General features: G+C 38.3%; 1 protein-coding gene across 20 annotated transcripts in view; it reads left to right on the top strand.

The window, feature by feature from the left end:
* The window catches only part of MYT1L (myelin transcription factor 1 like), a 312,069-nt gene that overhangs the window by 194,492 nt on the left and 101,833 nt on the right, over nucleotides 1-15,744 (top strand). For 15 of the 20 annotated variants that reach the window (XM_071807030.1, XM_071807031.1, XM_071807032.1 and 12 more), the window contains exon 6: nucleotides 10,462-10,838. In XM_071807030.1, coding sequence (XP_071663131.1) covers nucleotides 10,462-10,838 — 377 coding nt within the window. Of the gene's footprint in view, nucleotides 1-10,461; nucleotides 10,839-11,772; nucleotides 11,860-15,744 lie in introns of those variants that run through there. The other 5 variants (XM_071807033.1, XM_071807037.1, XM_065834010.2 and 2 more) reach the window with 2 other exon arrangements.

Raw genomic sequence — 15,744 nt, 5'->3', positions numbered from 1 at the left:
GTTTTTCAGGGTGTAAGTCCCAGGGTGGGAGGCGGCGTGTGTGGCAGCATCTTCTCAGAGGTGAGAATAGTGATCCACAATACCTGCCTCGTGCTTGCATGGGGTGGAAAAAACAATGCCATTGTGTTTGTGTCTCTTGAAGGATGTGCCCTATTACTGCCACACTGAGCAAAAGTTAGGGCAGGAGAATTGTGTGGGTCTAGAAACCCAGATTGCTCTAATGCATCCCTGATAAGAACTGCTAACAGGGACTCTAGCGACTGTTGAAAATTACATAATACTAAAATAGCTCTGTCCATCTAGAGCAAAGAACATAAAGTCTCGGTTATAAGTTTGTACTTACGCAGTAGTAAACTGCCACGCACAACAGCTAGTATCAAAAGTTTGTCCTAGAAATTAGTCTCAAGGAGGTATAATGATAAAGGTGTTTAGAAATCCTCTTTACCTTACATAGATTTTTATGGTAGCTTTTTTGGGTGTAGAGCCCACTAAGAAAGCAAGCACTGTTAAAAATTAATATGGAGGATGAACTTTCAGTTCCTTTGTAATAATGTTTGCTAAATGTGTATTAATAATGATTAACATTTTTACCAAGAGTCCAATTGTAGCTGCAGCTCTATAATGCAATAAAATAGGCATAACACTGTCATTTCTATTCTGTTTTAGAATAATCATGTATTCTTCATGTAATAGAAAGGCACAATCTTTTTACTTTTTTTTTTTCCCCAAAAATAGCAAAATTCAAACATCTCAATCCTCTAAAAAACAGAATTTAGAATATTTCACACTTGAATGACTCCTAACCAACTGTGCAAGACGAAGAACAGTATCGTGTAGCTTATGCTGGAGGTGAGAATCCAGTACATAAACACTGAAGTGGTTGCGGTGGTTGCGGCTTGTATCACTTTGATTTTGTCTTTTTTTTTTTTTTCTGTAATTTCAGGTATTTACTGATGACACTCCCATTCTTGTGTTAGAAGGCTGCTCCACAGTATTACTCCCTTCCATTGGTTAGATTCTGTAGCCATTAGCTTTTTAGTTCAAGTAAGATACTTACTACTATAGTTGCAGGAAAACTGGTGTATTTTATTACATTTCTTAATTTGGTGCCATTTACCTTTCTTAGTTAAAATTAAGTTGGGAGCCAGTGCTATTGTGTATCTATGCAGAGATGATGGGAAGAGTACTTGTGATAAGAATCAGTATTATCGTCGTATTATAGTAGCCCAGTATTAGAAATGCGATAAAATGACAGCGTACTCTACTACTCAATACTTAAGTACATGTTAGAATGATAGTTTGACCTGCTTTGTTGTTGTTAAAAATGATCTAGCGAGTCTGTGTGTAAAGGTGTTGATTCTACTAATGCATGCCTAGCCGTGCTGGTAAACGATTGACAGTATAACTGCATGGATCACCTTTGATTTCCAGCAGTTGATTTCCCTTGATTTTTGAATGCTTGAACTTAGCATACTGAATTGCTTCAAAGCAATTACGTTTAAAATACTGGAATAGAAAGATTTCATATTATGTCCAAGGCTCAAACATTGTGACTACGAAAAGATCTTTTGTAACACAGATGTGCTCTTGTAGCGTGTCTTAACCCTTTCACATTGATGAATAATTCATTATGAACTTTTCCCTTTTCATCATATCATGTTATCATGAAAAAGAAATAAATTGGAACCTGCCCTGCCCTTTACCTGTAAACAGAGTTGTCATTACCACTGCGGCTGAAAATACAGGATCCATGCAAAGCTGGACATCTTGGCAGCTCCAGGTACCACTTTGATTTAGCTCAGTGTAGCCAACTTCATTTTTGTCTGTATGTAGAAAAATAGAGGGTTTTCTTTCCCAATGTTTTTCTTCCAGTTTAGATGTCTGAAATAAATGTGGACTTCAGGATTTTGAGTTAGTGCAGAAGTGGTCACTGGATTTGCATGTTCCCATTTTTATGCGTCTGGGTTGCACCTAAATCAACATTGAAGTGTAAAGAATCAATAGCCTCGTAGCAAAACTTGATTATATGCATTTCATCTAATGAATCAATATGAGTCATTAAACCTGTACTCTTTGCACTGTCCTAGTTTGTTTGATCAGTCCCTGCATTCAAGGGTCTGGCAACAAGACATAATCAATTGTGGCTTCCGGCTCTTGAACGCACAGTTAGGTTGGGTATTTGCCATTCTAAGAGTAGAGTGCAACTACAGCATTTGTCTGACATTGGCCCATGCAGGTGGTCTTGAAAAGACAGCTAAAATATAGGGAGGAGAATTATTTGTGTTAAGTGATACAGCATCTGTGGAAAGGAAAGAAGCAGGGGTTTGGTTTTCTCTTTGTAAAAGTGTTGTGGTACCTGGGTTTGAAATCTGCTAGGTACTGGCTTTGTTGGGAATGGGCATACAGTATATTAAAAAAAGAGAAAAAGAGTTGGATTTCTCTCATTTTTCTTGGATTCCTTAAGTGATAGAAATATAAGTTGATCACCATTAACTCCCTTTATTGTCAGTGGAGAGATAGGCAGAGTGTCTAAGAAAGGTGAGATAAATTGCCTCCCAGGAGGTCCCAGTTTCTCTGCATTGACTTATGAAGGGAGCTTAACTTGACATGTATAGACTTAGTTTTTAGAAGCCTAGGGGTAGGTGAGAGATGAACCCCGTACGTGACATCATAAGTCATGGGGCAATCAAATATTATATTGATTTATTTATATAAATACTTTTGGATGAGCTACAACTGCAGGGCTTGCACTTTGCTAACCTGTGCTGCCACATAAGTTTTTAGTCTCATGATTTGCTACATTTGTTTTTTTACATCTTGTTTTAAATGAGCTCTCCAGGGCTGAGATTTTTCCTGTGTATTTGTACAACACCTAGCAGTACATTACTGTGCCTCATTTTTCTCCACTGAAGAGCTATTGAATTCAACCAGTTAAATAAACTTACTGCTTAAATGGGTTAATTCTTGCAAAACTTAAAGTTTCCTTCCACTTGTCATGTCCTAAGAGCAGAGTTTGGCAATGGGTGAAATGGTTTTGCCAGCCAGAGGGCAGATGAGCCAGTGAATTTGCCACTGTTCATCACAGGGCTCAGATCTGCCAGTCTGGAGTCTCAGTGAATGCGGGTGAGGAGGTGTTTGACATGGGAGATGTATAGGATCTAATTAAATAAAAGATCTTCATTTTGACTTAAGTTACTGTATTCACTTCATCAAAGCTAGTCCACTTCATTTTGTTTAAAAATACGTATTTTAATATTTGAATTTCTAAAAAGAAAATATGTAAGTTTTGAGCTCCATTATTTACTTCCAGCACATCATTCTGTTCTCAATGAGTTTTTTACTCCTAACTCCTTTTCCAATGCTTTTTAAAAAAATATACTAATTTTTCTATAGGGCTTACTTGGTTAAACAACGCAATACACCTGAGTACATCAGTGCTATGTTTGTAGCTATTTGTGTGTTTAAAACAGCTCTGAAGTGCAAATGAACTGAGTTGGCTTTTAAAGCTCCATGAAGAAATCATCACAGCTTCTGCCTTTACCTTTTAAGATCCAGCATGCTTCTGGTCACTTCTGTCATTTTTTTTAGTGTTCCATAACGCACTACACAAATATTTGAAACACCAGAAGGGAAAAAGGGGTAGAATGCTCTACATTGCATTCATTCCTAAGAGGCAAACTTGTACCTGTTCAGGTAAATTAATAGTTTTCACTGAACTGAGATACTATTGTACCCAATCTGAAAAGTCAACGAACTTCTATTTGGTACAAATAAGTGAAGTAAAGATGATGTGTTTTGACACTGCACTTATAAAAGCATTTCCTGCTTATAATAATCTGATTTATTGAACTAGAAGGAGAAGTTAGTGGGAAGTCTGAAATACGATAGAACTGCAGAGATGACTTTATTGTATTTTTGAAGATATTTGTTAGTTTTAATTATAGTTTAAATAGATAACATAGTAACTTAGGCCACACTTATGAAAATATTTGAGCATGTAAAACGTGGATGGCAACGCAGATTTTCCAGAGCACTGACTCTGAATTGGTGCCTGTTTGCAGCTGAGAAGACAGGAGTGAGGGCAGTGATTCTGTAAGTGGCCTTAGATACTGTGGTGCTTGGCAGTACGATGGTTGTAGGAAACATGCCTAGTTCTGGAACAGTATTCAAGGCTCTGGCTCACTTGCCAGCAGGTTTCTGGAAAGATTTGGATAAATGAGTCTGCTAGGTGGGGATTCATAGCAGGCAGGATGCTAGCACAGACAATTTTAATCCAGCTTGTTGGAACCACCAAAACCCGTGTATGCTAGCTCTTTCTTGTAGGCTGCACTTAGCCATCTCTGTGAAATGAAAGCTCAAAAACCTCCATGTCCTTCTTGAACTTTAGCTTGTCGCTCTTCCCATTTTCTCTTCTGTAGTGTACTGATTAGGATACTCAGCAAAGTTCTTTAACGAAAGGCGCAGCTCAGTATCTCCCATATTCCAGGACAGTATGCAGACATTACATAGGACTTTTATGGGGTAGAAAAGATTCCTGACGAGGTGGCTTAGAGAGCAAAAATAATTTCCCACAAATGATTTGACTCTACTACCACACAGTTATTACTGTCCACTAGGTTTGCTGCTGGATCCTTTAGTAACTTGGCATACTTTAAGCAGCGATTTAAATAAGAATAGAACATCATCCTCAGCTAAAGGAGTTTTTTCTTGTAATTGAGTAGGCAAATCACTGGACTGTGTTCAGTCTCTTTTCCTGAATTTATTATGATTCTTTCATTCCTGTCAATTCGATGGTCCAGCTTCGACAGGAGTGCTACCAACTTTTCTCCTAGTAATGCATAGTCTGCTGGGAACATCATCCTTCTGGAGTGCAGGGAGTTCAACCTGTAAGGTTTGGTGGCATCCAAATATATATTTTCTGCTCAAACACTACCAACTGGTAGTATCAACGCTTTAATGCTGAAAGTAGTCACTGCTTTGAGAGTGATTTAATAGGATGCAGTGTTATGCAAATTAATTAGGTTTGCTCATTCTTTGAAGATTGGATTTGAGGGAGGACTTATCTGCAAAATGCCTGTTTGGCAGTATCCTAAAAGTCTTCATGTGGAGATACGGACTTGGAAGTTATCTAGTCCAAACCAAAAATAATACGGTATCCAGTGGGACAAGTGTAAATGCCTTGGGAACTTTCTGCCTGAAGCCTTAAGCAGAAGTTTCCTTCCAAGTAGAGTCTTCCCAATTTATTATCCTTGACTGTATATGATAAAATACCATCTCAGTGCCACTTCAGATTCTTAAGTGCTTTTTGATAACCTCACTTGGCATCTATGCAGTAAATTTTTAGATTCTATTACGTGCCAAATGTTTTGGTTTATGTTAAATTAAATTCTCACATGAAAAAAAGAAAGAATGAGAGCACTGTTGCTGGGGACACTTTTAGGTTAGAAAAACACTTCGTAAGATTTTTCAAAGTACTAATGAGGAAAAAAAAAAAAAAAGGAAAACAAACCCAAGCTATCCTCCAAGAAAAGATATTTAGATTTAAGGCATAAATTGCCATCATCTTATTTTTCTTGACATAGATCTTATAGCGTGAGGCTTCTGAAATAATACATTCAATAGGAAAGAGATACAAATGAACAAAAAAGGGCTGATAGTATTTAAAGTTGACTGAACCATTATTAGTCACATGAGCTCCCTCTCTAATTCAGGTGAGGCAATAAAACACTCTAAGAGGAAAGTTCTCCAGACATAGGTGTCATGTCCCACCTTTGATGTGTGAGTTGGCATATAATGGTGAGCAGAATATTAATCAATAATCTGATTTAGAAAATCCCTTTGAACTCTCTGGTCCTATACTATATATGTTTAAAGAGATATGTTTAATTGTTATAACTTAGAAATAATACCCATACTAATTATGCTGAAAATGATGCTAAAATAGTAATAAAGTATATAAAAATCAGTAAATTTAGCTCTGGGAAAGAAATACGTATTTCCTGAAGAAAGGTCCTACTGAATGTATCAATGAGTAGTGTCATATGTTTTTATTGAATAAAAATTGCGTGAGAGTTAAATGATACTATAAATCATCTTCTAAATAAGGAGTAGAAATTCATATATTATTTCTTACTTTTCTTCAATTATTAATGTCTATATGTCCTCTTGGAGCTTATTGCTATAAAATTCAACAGCGTTCTTTCCACAAGAATTATTCATGACAGGTTCCAAAAACCGGAGATGACTGAGACACACAGCAAAGCAGCGTGGAATATTTAAAAGTGTGTTTCAGGAAGCCCACATATATATTCTGCTGAAAGCCAAGAAAGCTGAAGCGTGAGGAGAAAATAAGACAAACCCAGCTGACCAGGGAAATACAGTGAGCAATAAAAGGACGGATAAAGGCATACAAGACAGATAAATCAATGGGGTCATTGCTTGGAGCAGGGATAAACAAGTCTAAAAAATAAGCAAATAAGGGGAAGATCACAAAAGCCAGAACTGGAAATGGAGAGAAAATTGCAGAAGCTGTAAGGACAAACAATAGTAGATTTCACTAATATACGAGGAGCAAGAGGTCAGTGGAGAGACTCTCGTCTCCATGTGTGGTCAGAAGGGGAGGTTGGGGGCAGAGGCTGCTGGGAAGCCAGTGCCGCCTTCCCCTCGATGCGCTCACCGGAGACACCGCAGGGAACGTGCCAGAATCACAGGGAAGTGTCCTGGAGGCAGAATCTGAAAAATTAATGAAACGGAGGATGGGAGAAGAACAGGTTAAGAAAGAAAAAGAAGAAAATAGGGCAGCTAAGCAGGAGGCACCAGGTCTGCTGACCTCTTTCCCGGGTTTCTGAGAGACGTGGATATTTTTTTTAACTTTCTTGGACTATGAAGTCTGTAGCACGTGAGGCGTCTGTAAGCTCTATGAGGTACATACTCAAAGAGCAGAAGGGAGCCAGTGCAAGACAGTATTTTAAAGGTTTTATAAGAGAAACTCATGCAATGGTAGGTTTATAAACCACAAATCCAAGCACAGGCAAAACCAAATTCAGGGTTGTAGAGGAAATGGGCAGCACTTTGCTACAAGCTAATCAGGAAAAATTCGCAAAAGCTGAGTCAGAGTTAACTAACATAACTGGTATCTTTGGAAAAGTGATATCTTCCCAAGTCCATAGTGCTGGACCCAACCCTTAAAATATACAAGTGTTTCTTTCTGTTAGTTGCTGCTGCGTCCTCAATTTTATTCTATGAGCAAAGTCAGTGAGAATAGATAAATAAAATGAAAAACTAAGGTCAAGTTCACAACTTGAATAGCTGAGTTGCAAATAGTTACTTAATGAGATTTATAAAAGCATCAAAGCTGATGAGGCAGCTAACTGGCATTGATTTCCATTGCTAGTAGTGCACTTTCCAGGGTGGCCTGAATCCCAAGTAACGGCTAAAATTCTCACAAACTTTATAAAATGTTGTGTAGAAAAGCATAAAGCCATGAAAAAAAAAAAGATGAAATATGACCAGAAATGGCAATGACGACAATTTATTTCTACCCTTGACCAATAACTTGTATCTAAAACGTCATACAATTACATTTAAATGCCAAATAAAAAAATTAAACAGCACTTCAAAACAAAATAGATGTATTTGTTATCTTACTGTGTTCTTCCCCAGTCCCTAGACTGCTGTGAATTCCAAAGAGGACTGTTTGGGGGCATTACTGGATGAAAACTTTTGCAAGTATTTAGTGTTTTTAACTGAACAAAGATTGTAGCAGCATGGGGTTAATGTTCTGTCTTCAATGTGACAAAATAAAGATCAGAGTTTTGAGAAAATATCATTTAATGATAATGGCATTGAAGAAGCTGTAGTGAGGGCAATATGCATCACAAAAAGAAGGATCAGAAATCAAGAAAGCAAGACACATGCACTCCATAAATGTTATCCTGTCTGCTTAAATCCCGTTGAACTGATACTCACATTTCTAAAATCTGCCTGAGCTCCAGGCTGTGGCCCACTCGTGTTTTCCAGGCTGCAGCCTCTGTCAGACACCTAAATGAAACAGGTTCCTCCCTAATTATCCAGTCATTTCCCTGGGCACAACATACAGTCTGAAATTCCAGCTCTGAGGAAAAATTTATTTGTGTTTTCTCAGAGCTCCATATGGAGAGTTTAAATAGACAACTCATGAACCCCCATAACACCAGGGGAAGGACCCAGATAAACCTGCGGTGATAAGAACTACAACAGACAGTGCTCCTCTTTTGCCCCAGGTTTCGGGCACTTTCCACACTGATGGAGATTGACTTTCTCCTTGTGCCTGACTGTGATGACGTGGGATATTTTCCATGAAAATGAGTCCTGCCTTTCCTCTTGGTTCTGAGCAGCTGGGTCCTGGCCAAAAGAAGGACTCACAGGGTGAGAGGCAGGACAGACATTTGGCAGTGAGCAAGAGTGGTGACCTAGGAGCAAAGATTTCCAATGTATTTATTGGTTTTACACTGAAGCATCTCAAATATACTCCAAAAATGCCAGAAGGTTAGCCTTCTCTTTTCCCAGCTTTAGGGTCCTCCAAATTAGTGAACATTTGGGTTTTTGCCTGCTGTGTATCAGACCGAGTTTCTTGCAGCCAGGTGCACTGGGGCTCATCTTCTAGAAGGAGATGCTCTTCCCTAGGACATGTCATGCTACCTGCTGGATGGAACCTGGTCCTGGCATCTGGAGGATATGGGTGTATTCCCCCTCTAGCCTCCACTGTTTGACCTGGACTTTCCAGTGCCTGGAAACTTTGTCCCATTAGCCCCATACCTACTCCGAAATGAAGAGGATTGTAATCTGACTAGGTGGAGGTACTTGAAGTTTACTCAGTATTTCTTGATAGTGTTAATGGAGGGATGTGTTTAATGTAGATATGCTGGATTAGCTTTTAAAGACATGTATAGTCCCTACACAGAGAGGTACCCGTGTTATGCAGAGGTTTCCCTTAGGAGGTTTTCAATGATGAATACCATCATTTGTGACTGTACACATTCTTCAGTTATGTGTGTGCCAGGCAGCCTGAGCCAGCCCTACTGTGAACAAGTGCTTTAAAATTTAGGTAAGACCATGCCTAAATTAGACACTTAAATAAAACGGTCAGGCACTTAAATAAAATGCTTGTTACCTAAGTAGCAGTTTAAGTAATTGGAATGCATATCTGCTGGGATGAAATTAAATCAGGCCAAGATCAGGACCATGCAGACACCACAAAGGGCACATCTGTAGTACTACATGAGGTGAAACCCCCTGTTTTCCAGTGGTCTGTCAGTAGAAAATGAGGCATTATTAGTGTGGAAGAAAAGGATAAAGATCCTCAGTGTATTGTAATAGAGATAAAAGGAACAAAAATATAACACAGAAGAGGAAGTTATAGGTAGATGTGTGGTAAGGTCTGGAAAGAACAGTTTAAATGTCCCAAAACTAGCTAGTCACAGGAAGAAGACTAAAATGCAATGTAGCTTGAGTAGCATCACAGAATGATAAAGTTCAAAGAGGAAGTTCTTTAAACAAAAAGTAGTTTGTGTGTGCAGTCACTCTGGGTAGGAGGTTATATGGGTTACACGAGGGTGATCACATTCAACAAGCACAGATTATATGACCTTTGAGAAACGTGTAACCACTCTGGTAGAAGATCAAATGATCAGGGAGGAAGTGGTACTCAGCTTTGAAAAGTTGTACTTCCTTCAGTGAGAAATGATTTTGTTTATTGCTTGGTTGGTGTTGTTTGGTTTGGTTTGGTTTGGCTTTGGGTTGGTTGGTTGGTTGGTTGGTTTTATTTATTTTTATTTTTTCAGTGTGAGAACGCTTCCAACACTGGCCATGAAAACTGGTTTGGTTGTGTTGAGGAGCTTGCTTTCCCATTAACCCAGACTTGGAGCTTATAATGGAGCACTGTAGTGGAGAATTCAAGAGCAATTCGTCACTAATGATAGTAACAACAAACAAGCATTAAGAACGTGGTTGTATTTTCATTATTTAAATAGCATTGAAACATAACTTAATTTTACACAGTCAAAACCTTACTGAACGTTACAAAATTATGAAGCATTGCTTTATTCCTGATTGTTGTACTAATAGGTAACAGATAGGATCACACTGCTGTTTTTTTAACTATATTCATCTGCCTTAGAAAAGAGCGTAACATGCATAAGAGAGAGAAGAATGAGAAGGAAAAACACACATTTGTATCAGTTCTGTAACTGTTACACTGGCATGTACATGTGACACTTTTGCGATTTCTCAGGTTTTGTAAGTGTCTTCCTCCTTGGTCATTATTACCTAAGTTGCATTTTAATTTGAAGACATGCATTTTGAGAACAGCGACTAAGCATGGTGTAAATTCAGAGTATATGACTAAATGACATGAGTTATACAATCTAACCTACAGAAATCTGCAAGATAGTGTAACAATTTGCATCTTTTATTTTTGCACAGTGTTTACGGCTGTCCTTTGGCAAAAAAGCGAAAAACGCAAGACAAGCAACCCCAAGAACCAGCCCCCAAAAGAAAACCCTTTGTGGTTAAAGCAGACAACTCTTCGGTAGATGAGTGCTATGAAACCGATGGAACAGAGGAGATGGATGAGAAGGAAGAGGAAGAAGAGGAAGAGGATGAAGAAGAGGAGGAATATTCTGATGATAATGAGGAGCAAGGTGATGAGGAGGAGGATGATGAGGAGATAGATCGAGAAGAAGAAGAGGAGATTGAAGAAGAAGAAGAGGAGGATGAAGAGGAAGGTGAAGATGTGGAGGATGAAGAGGAGGAGGAGGAAGAAGAGGAGGAGGAAGAAGAGGAGGAGGAGGAAGAACGTGGTAATAATCAGAGTATTAGTAAAAAGTAAACAATGTGTGTTTTCTGGGTTAATCTTCTAGTGTGGTGTGTGAGGATTTAGCTGTGTGATTCTCATTAAAACTAATGGAAGTCATGCAGTTAAATCTCTCTGCTCCACACTGAAAATATACCCCACTGTGTTCTCTTAACATTTATTTTAATAAGTCTGTCTTCCAAATATTTTTAATACACCAGCACTCACATTTCAAACAAGGAGGGTGGAGGTGTGTTTGTGCTAAAAGTGCTTGCACAAAATATAATCCTAGTAATGGATTAATACAGGCAGTTACCAGGAGAATATTCATGAAGGTACAAACAAAGCATCAACTACAGCTGGGTGCCTGTACTGATCATTTGCAAGTGTATTTGCTGGATCTGCTGATATAATGTCAATGGTTGCCCACATAAATCCTGTCACAAGTTTGAAGATAATATTTGTGAGTAAAAATGGGCTTCTTCCCTTTGGAAATTTTGGCCCATACTCTCCCCTACCCCAAGAAACTGTTCAGAATGAACTATTACAATATACTTTGGTTCTTTGAGATTTGAATGCGTGTACTTTAGTTGATTTTATTGAAAAAATAGAGAGTGAGAGGTTTACACAGATAAAGTCCTTCTAAAATTCATAGATTTTGTTTATCATTCCATGGCATAAATGCCATTTAGACATAGAGGTCACTGGTAGTAACCAAATTAATATAGTAGCAATATGATTAACTTGAATTCACCTTTCTCTTTTTTTTGGGATATTGGACTCTATAAAATCAGTATTTTCAAAATATGTAATAAGTGTCCATTTACGAGTCCATATGCTGATGACAGACATCATAATGCACTGGGGTGAAATGAAAGAATCGTGCAAAAATTAATGAGCTATCTAAAAAGTATTTTGTTCCCATTTCCAGGGAACACGTTTTTGGTTGGGTAGATTCACCTTTCTAACCAATAAAAATATAAGAAAAGCTTTCAGCACTCCTCAGTTGGATTCCTCTTAGGAACCAGGTATGAAAGTTGTGTGACTTTTGTTTCAGCATTCTGTAAGGTCAGATCTTAAATCTCATAGAAAGACTTTGGAAGTATTCTTTCCATTTGGGCAAGATGGTGGCCAGCTGGGTGGCTATAAACATTTTCTCAGATATCTGAACCTGTAGCATTTCCTCAATTGATTAAATTTGCCAGCAAAATTGGTAGAACATAAATGGTCAATTTTAAAAGGTACGTGAGTTTGATGCACCAGGGAAGCGGTGTCCTTTGTCAGGGAACTCTGCTGTTTCAGACCCTGGAAGAGAAGCTGTGTTAGATGAGGCTGATGTGCAACAGCTGTTGCTGTCCTGATGGGCAAGCACAGGGTGTCTAGTAGTTTCTTCAGGAGATAATGGTGACTGAGCTTCTTGGTGCTTAGGGTATGGTGCGACTTCTGCTGCGATTTCAGCTGACATGAAAAACTTTGAATCTACGCTATCAAAAATGATAAAAGGAAAACAAAATAAGCAAAGCTCAAGAAAATTGCTTCTGGCAAGCCAGCAGGCTTGATACTCACTTTTCTTTTACTATCATAATGATACACAGTGGTTTAATTATTCCAACAAAGTTACAGATGCAATTAGTAGTCCTAATCAATCTACAGAGGCTGACATTGCTTTCTGACTGCTTTCCTTCCATATATAGTAGGCTGTGGTTAAGAACTGCAAAAACTCTACAGAAATACCTGTATTAGCTGCTCTGCATACTACATGGAATTAAAACTTACACAGGTCAAGTTTTTCTTAGGATCCCATGTTATTCCATGCACGATGCATATGTACATGAATAAATATGTATACGTTCTATGTAAAATCTTAGTCATTAAGAAAATATCCTCAGAAAATGGGAAAACTGATAATAGAATTTCATTAGAAAAATATTTCGAGATAATTTGAGAATAAACATAGTAAACACTATGCAGCAATCCCAGGTAGAGCACAGGTGATTTACAAGAAAGAGTTGTAGTAATTAATGAGCAGTTCCTTATGTATATGCTGAGGAGTGGAGAGTGATAATAGTTTGTTCTTGGTGAGGTTTAGAAGCTGGTCAATAAATCAGACTTTTTTAGATAGCTTACTTCCTATTGATTATGATAGGGGTCCTGGCATTTCATTTTGTTCCACTCATCACATAAGCAGCTTCAGTGGAATTCGGACTGTTGATTTTCCAGGGAAACAGAGTGCAATCAAAGTTAGGCGTTCTAAAACTACGTGGTCTGAATATGGCACTTGCCTTTATCTATTGACCATATGGGAAAATTAAATCTGTCAGTTCTGAATTTACTTGTCTCAATCGCTTGCTCACTACACTGCAGATTTTGTAGTAAACCACCATCTACTTTTAAGGCACCTTAGCAGGAAGCCTGAATGTTTCTTAGTGTTCCTATCCTTAGAAATGAAATGCAGAATTATCCACTGGACACCGGGATGCCTGCACAGTTCTCATAAAAGTTTCTGTCGATTGTGCTGTAGATTATAGCAGTTCAGAAAATTTCCATAAATAACTATAATCTAGGTGGACAAAACAGCTAAAATCACAAGACAGAAGAATTCCAACAGCAAGTGTAGGACTATGGAGGCAGCAGTTGGTGGGGAAGGGGAGAGAGGAGACAGGTAATGTATTTTACTGTTTCTTAGCCCAAATTCAGTTTTCTGTTAGAAAACAGTACATCCTGGGAAACTCAAGTACCTCACTGGAATCTCATTGCCCATACTTTTTGTTGAAAGCAAGTTAATTTTGTATGGAATTCTCAGAGGACAGATAATATACAGGTAATATAAGTATACAGTTCTTACTGAAAGTCCAAGCCTTTTTGAAAATCACACCTTTCTAGGCTTGTCATTGATAAGCTAAAGGACTTGGAAAATACTGGTGTATCCTAAAGAAAAATTCTTACACGTCTCAAAATACCCATTTAAAATAATAAAACCCACCAAGCTTTTTTTAGATGAGTCCCAAATTCTGTGCTCGTATTTCTGTATACAATCCGTTGAACCAAAATTAATGCTTAAAAATCCCCAGCAATGGGTGGCATATCCTCTTTAAATTTACAATAAATCTATGAATCTCTCTGAAGAACAAATATCCATCCATCAGTCTATGAATCAACTTGAGAAGCCCTCATGTTCAGCACCACCGCTAAAGTAAAGGTGGATGTTTCCAATTTCCCTTATATCCCAGAAAGAAAGAGCAGATAGATGACCTGTGTTACAATAACCTAGAAATGGGAAGGAGTGAAAGAAAAGGCTGCTTTTGGAGTGCCCCATCTCTGTGATGGCATCTGCCGAGAACCTTTGGATTGCAATCTGAAGGGTCTATTTGATTTGCAAGGCAAACTGGAGTACTTTCTACTGAGAAGGGTTTGGTTCAGGTAGTTGTGTCCCAAAGACTGTTTCACAAAGCTGTTCTGTTATAGAAAGCAAGCTCCATTGGAGGAGCTCCTGGAACAGCTGTTCTACGGCATCGTTTAGCCCATATCACATGAGGTCATTCAAGATGGCTTGTGCTCCGCGTATTTCATAATCTGCCAGGGGCTGGAGGAGTTAGGCTGATTCTAGACCTAAGGAAATTTGATACATCAATCAAATGCATTTCGCAAATGATGCTACAAAAATTATTGCTGTTTCCCAAGAGGTGAATTGTTAGCGTGTATTTTAGACATTCCCTTACATTCTCTAATAAACTCAGGGTAGCTGGCATATACAATATGCCAGAAGTGGTACTGCACCTAATTTTTCAGGTGGAATATACTGCAAAAATAACTGTAAAACGTAGATAGCAGTGTATATTAAAAGGAGACATAATACAGTTTTTAAAAATAAATCTAGCACATAGGTGTAGAGATAGATGTTCTACCTGATTTCACATTTGTTTAAACTGTTGGATTGTTTTAAGAAAACTGTTAATATGTTTGGGTTTTTTCCTTCACTTGCATGAGCTCGACACAGACCCACGGGTCCTCATAATATGAAAACCATCTATGAGCTCTGTTAAGATTGTTAGTGCCCTCTGCTATCTTCCTGATCCCCTCACTGGGTTGCTTCTGAAGCACTTATGTCCTCTAAGCAAGAGGAGCCACAAATACCAATCTAAAGATGAAAGAAGCAGATGTGCTGAGGAGATGGCGGTGGCACACAGCTTCCCAACTGTGCTCGCCTCTGAAGACACTCTGCATCTTCATAAAATAAAGATGACAGATCTGTATTAGCAAGGTCACCTGTCCAGTCTAATGATCACTAGTCATATTCATTTATTCAAACTATTAGCAGGAAAGTGGTCATCTATTTGGTAAACACAGTAGGTGTTCAGTATTAATAAGAGCAGAGAGCTAGATTCACGTGTAACTTGCAGACAAAACACCTACTAGAAGAAAATTACAGCTTTAAATTAAGAGGCAGGAAATCATAATTTCACTGGTTAAGACAATGTATGTGGAGAGAAGTGCATTTTCCAGGGCCAAAGAAGACTAAATATATACCTGACACCTTCATAAGGTGAAGCAGATCTCAACCCTTTGCTAATAAACTATCGCTGTATTGTTTCACCTTCTTCATAAGAGATACCCTGTGCTTAGAGTGTCTCACCAGTAACAATATGAAAACCAGAATAAAGTAGAGTTGCAGCTGGAAAACATTTATCCTGGCCATTTTATTGATTTCCTCTGGATAAGAAAAACTGCCTTTCTGATGTAGTTACTAAGTGCTTAACTCTGGGAGAGGTTGTGTCAAACCACAGCATAAGAACTTGTACTGATACCTTCTTTCTGCACTGAATGCACAAGCATGAATTGCAGCATGTTCTGCTATTGAGCTTGTGATATTATTCCACATAGAGACCTTCCAACTAAACATTTTCTCTGAAAAT

The sequence above is a fragment of the Patagioenas fasciata genome, chromosome 3 (assembly GCF_037038585.1).
Source record: "Patagioenas fasciata isolate bPatFas1 chromosome 3, bPatFas1.hap1, whole genome shotgun sequence".
Taxonomy (NCBI): Eukaryota; Metazoa; Chordata; class Aves; order Columbiformes; family Columbidae; genus Patagioenas; species Patagioenas fasciata.
Note: the sequence above shows the minus strand (reverse complement) of the source record. Positions and strands in the feature narration are given on the sequence as shown.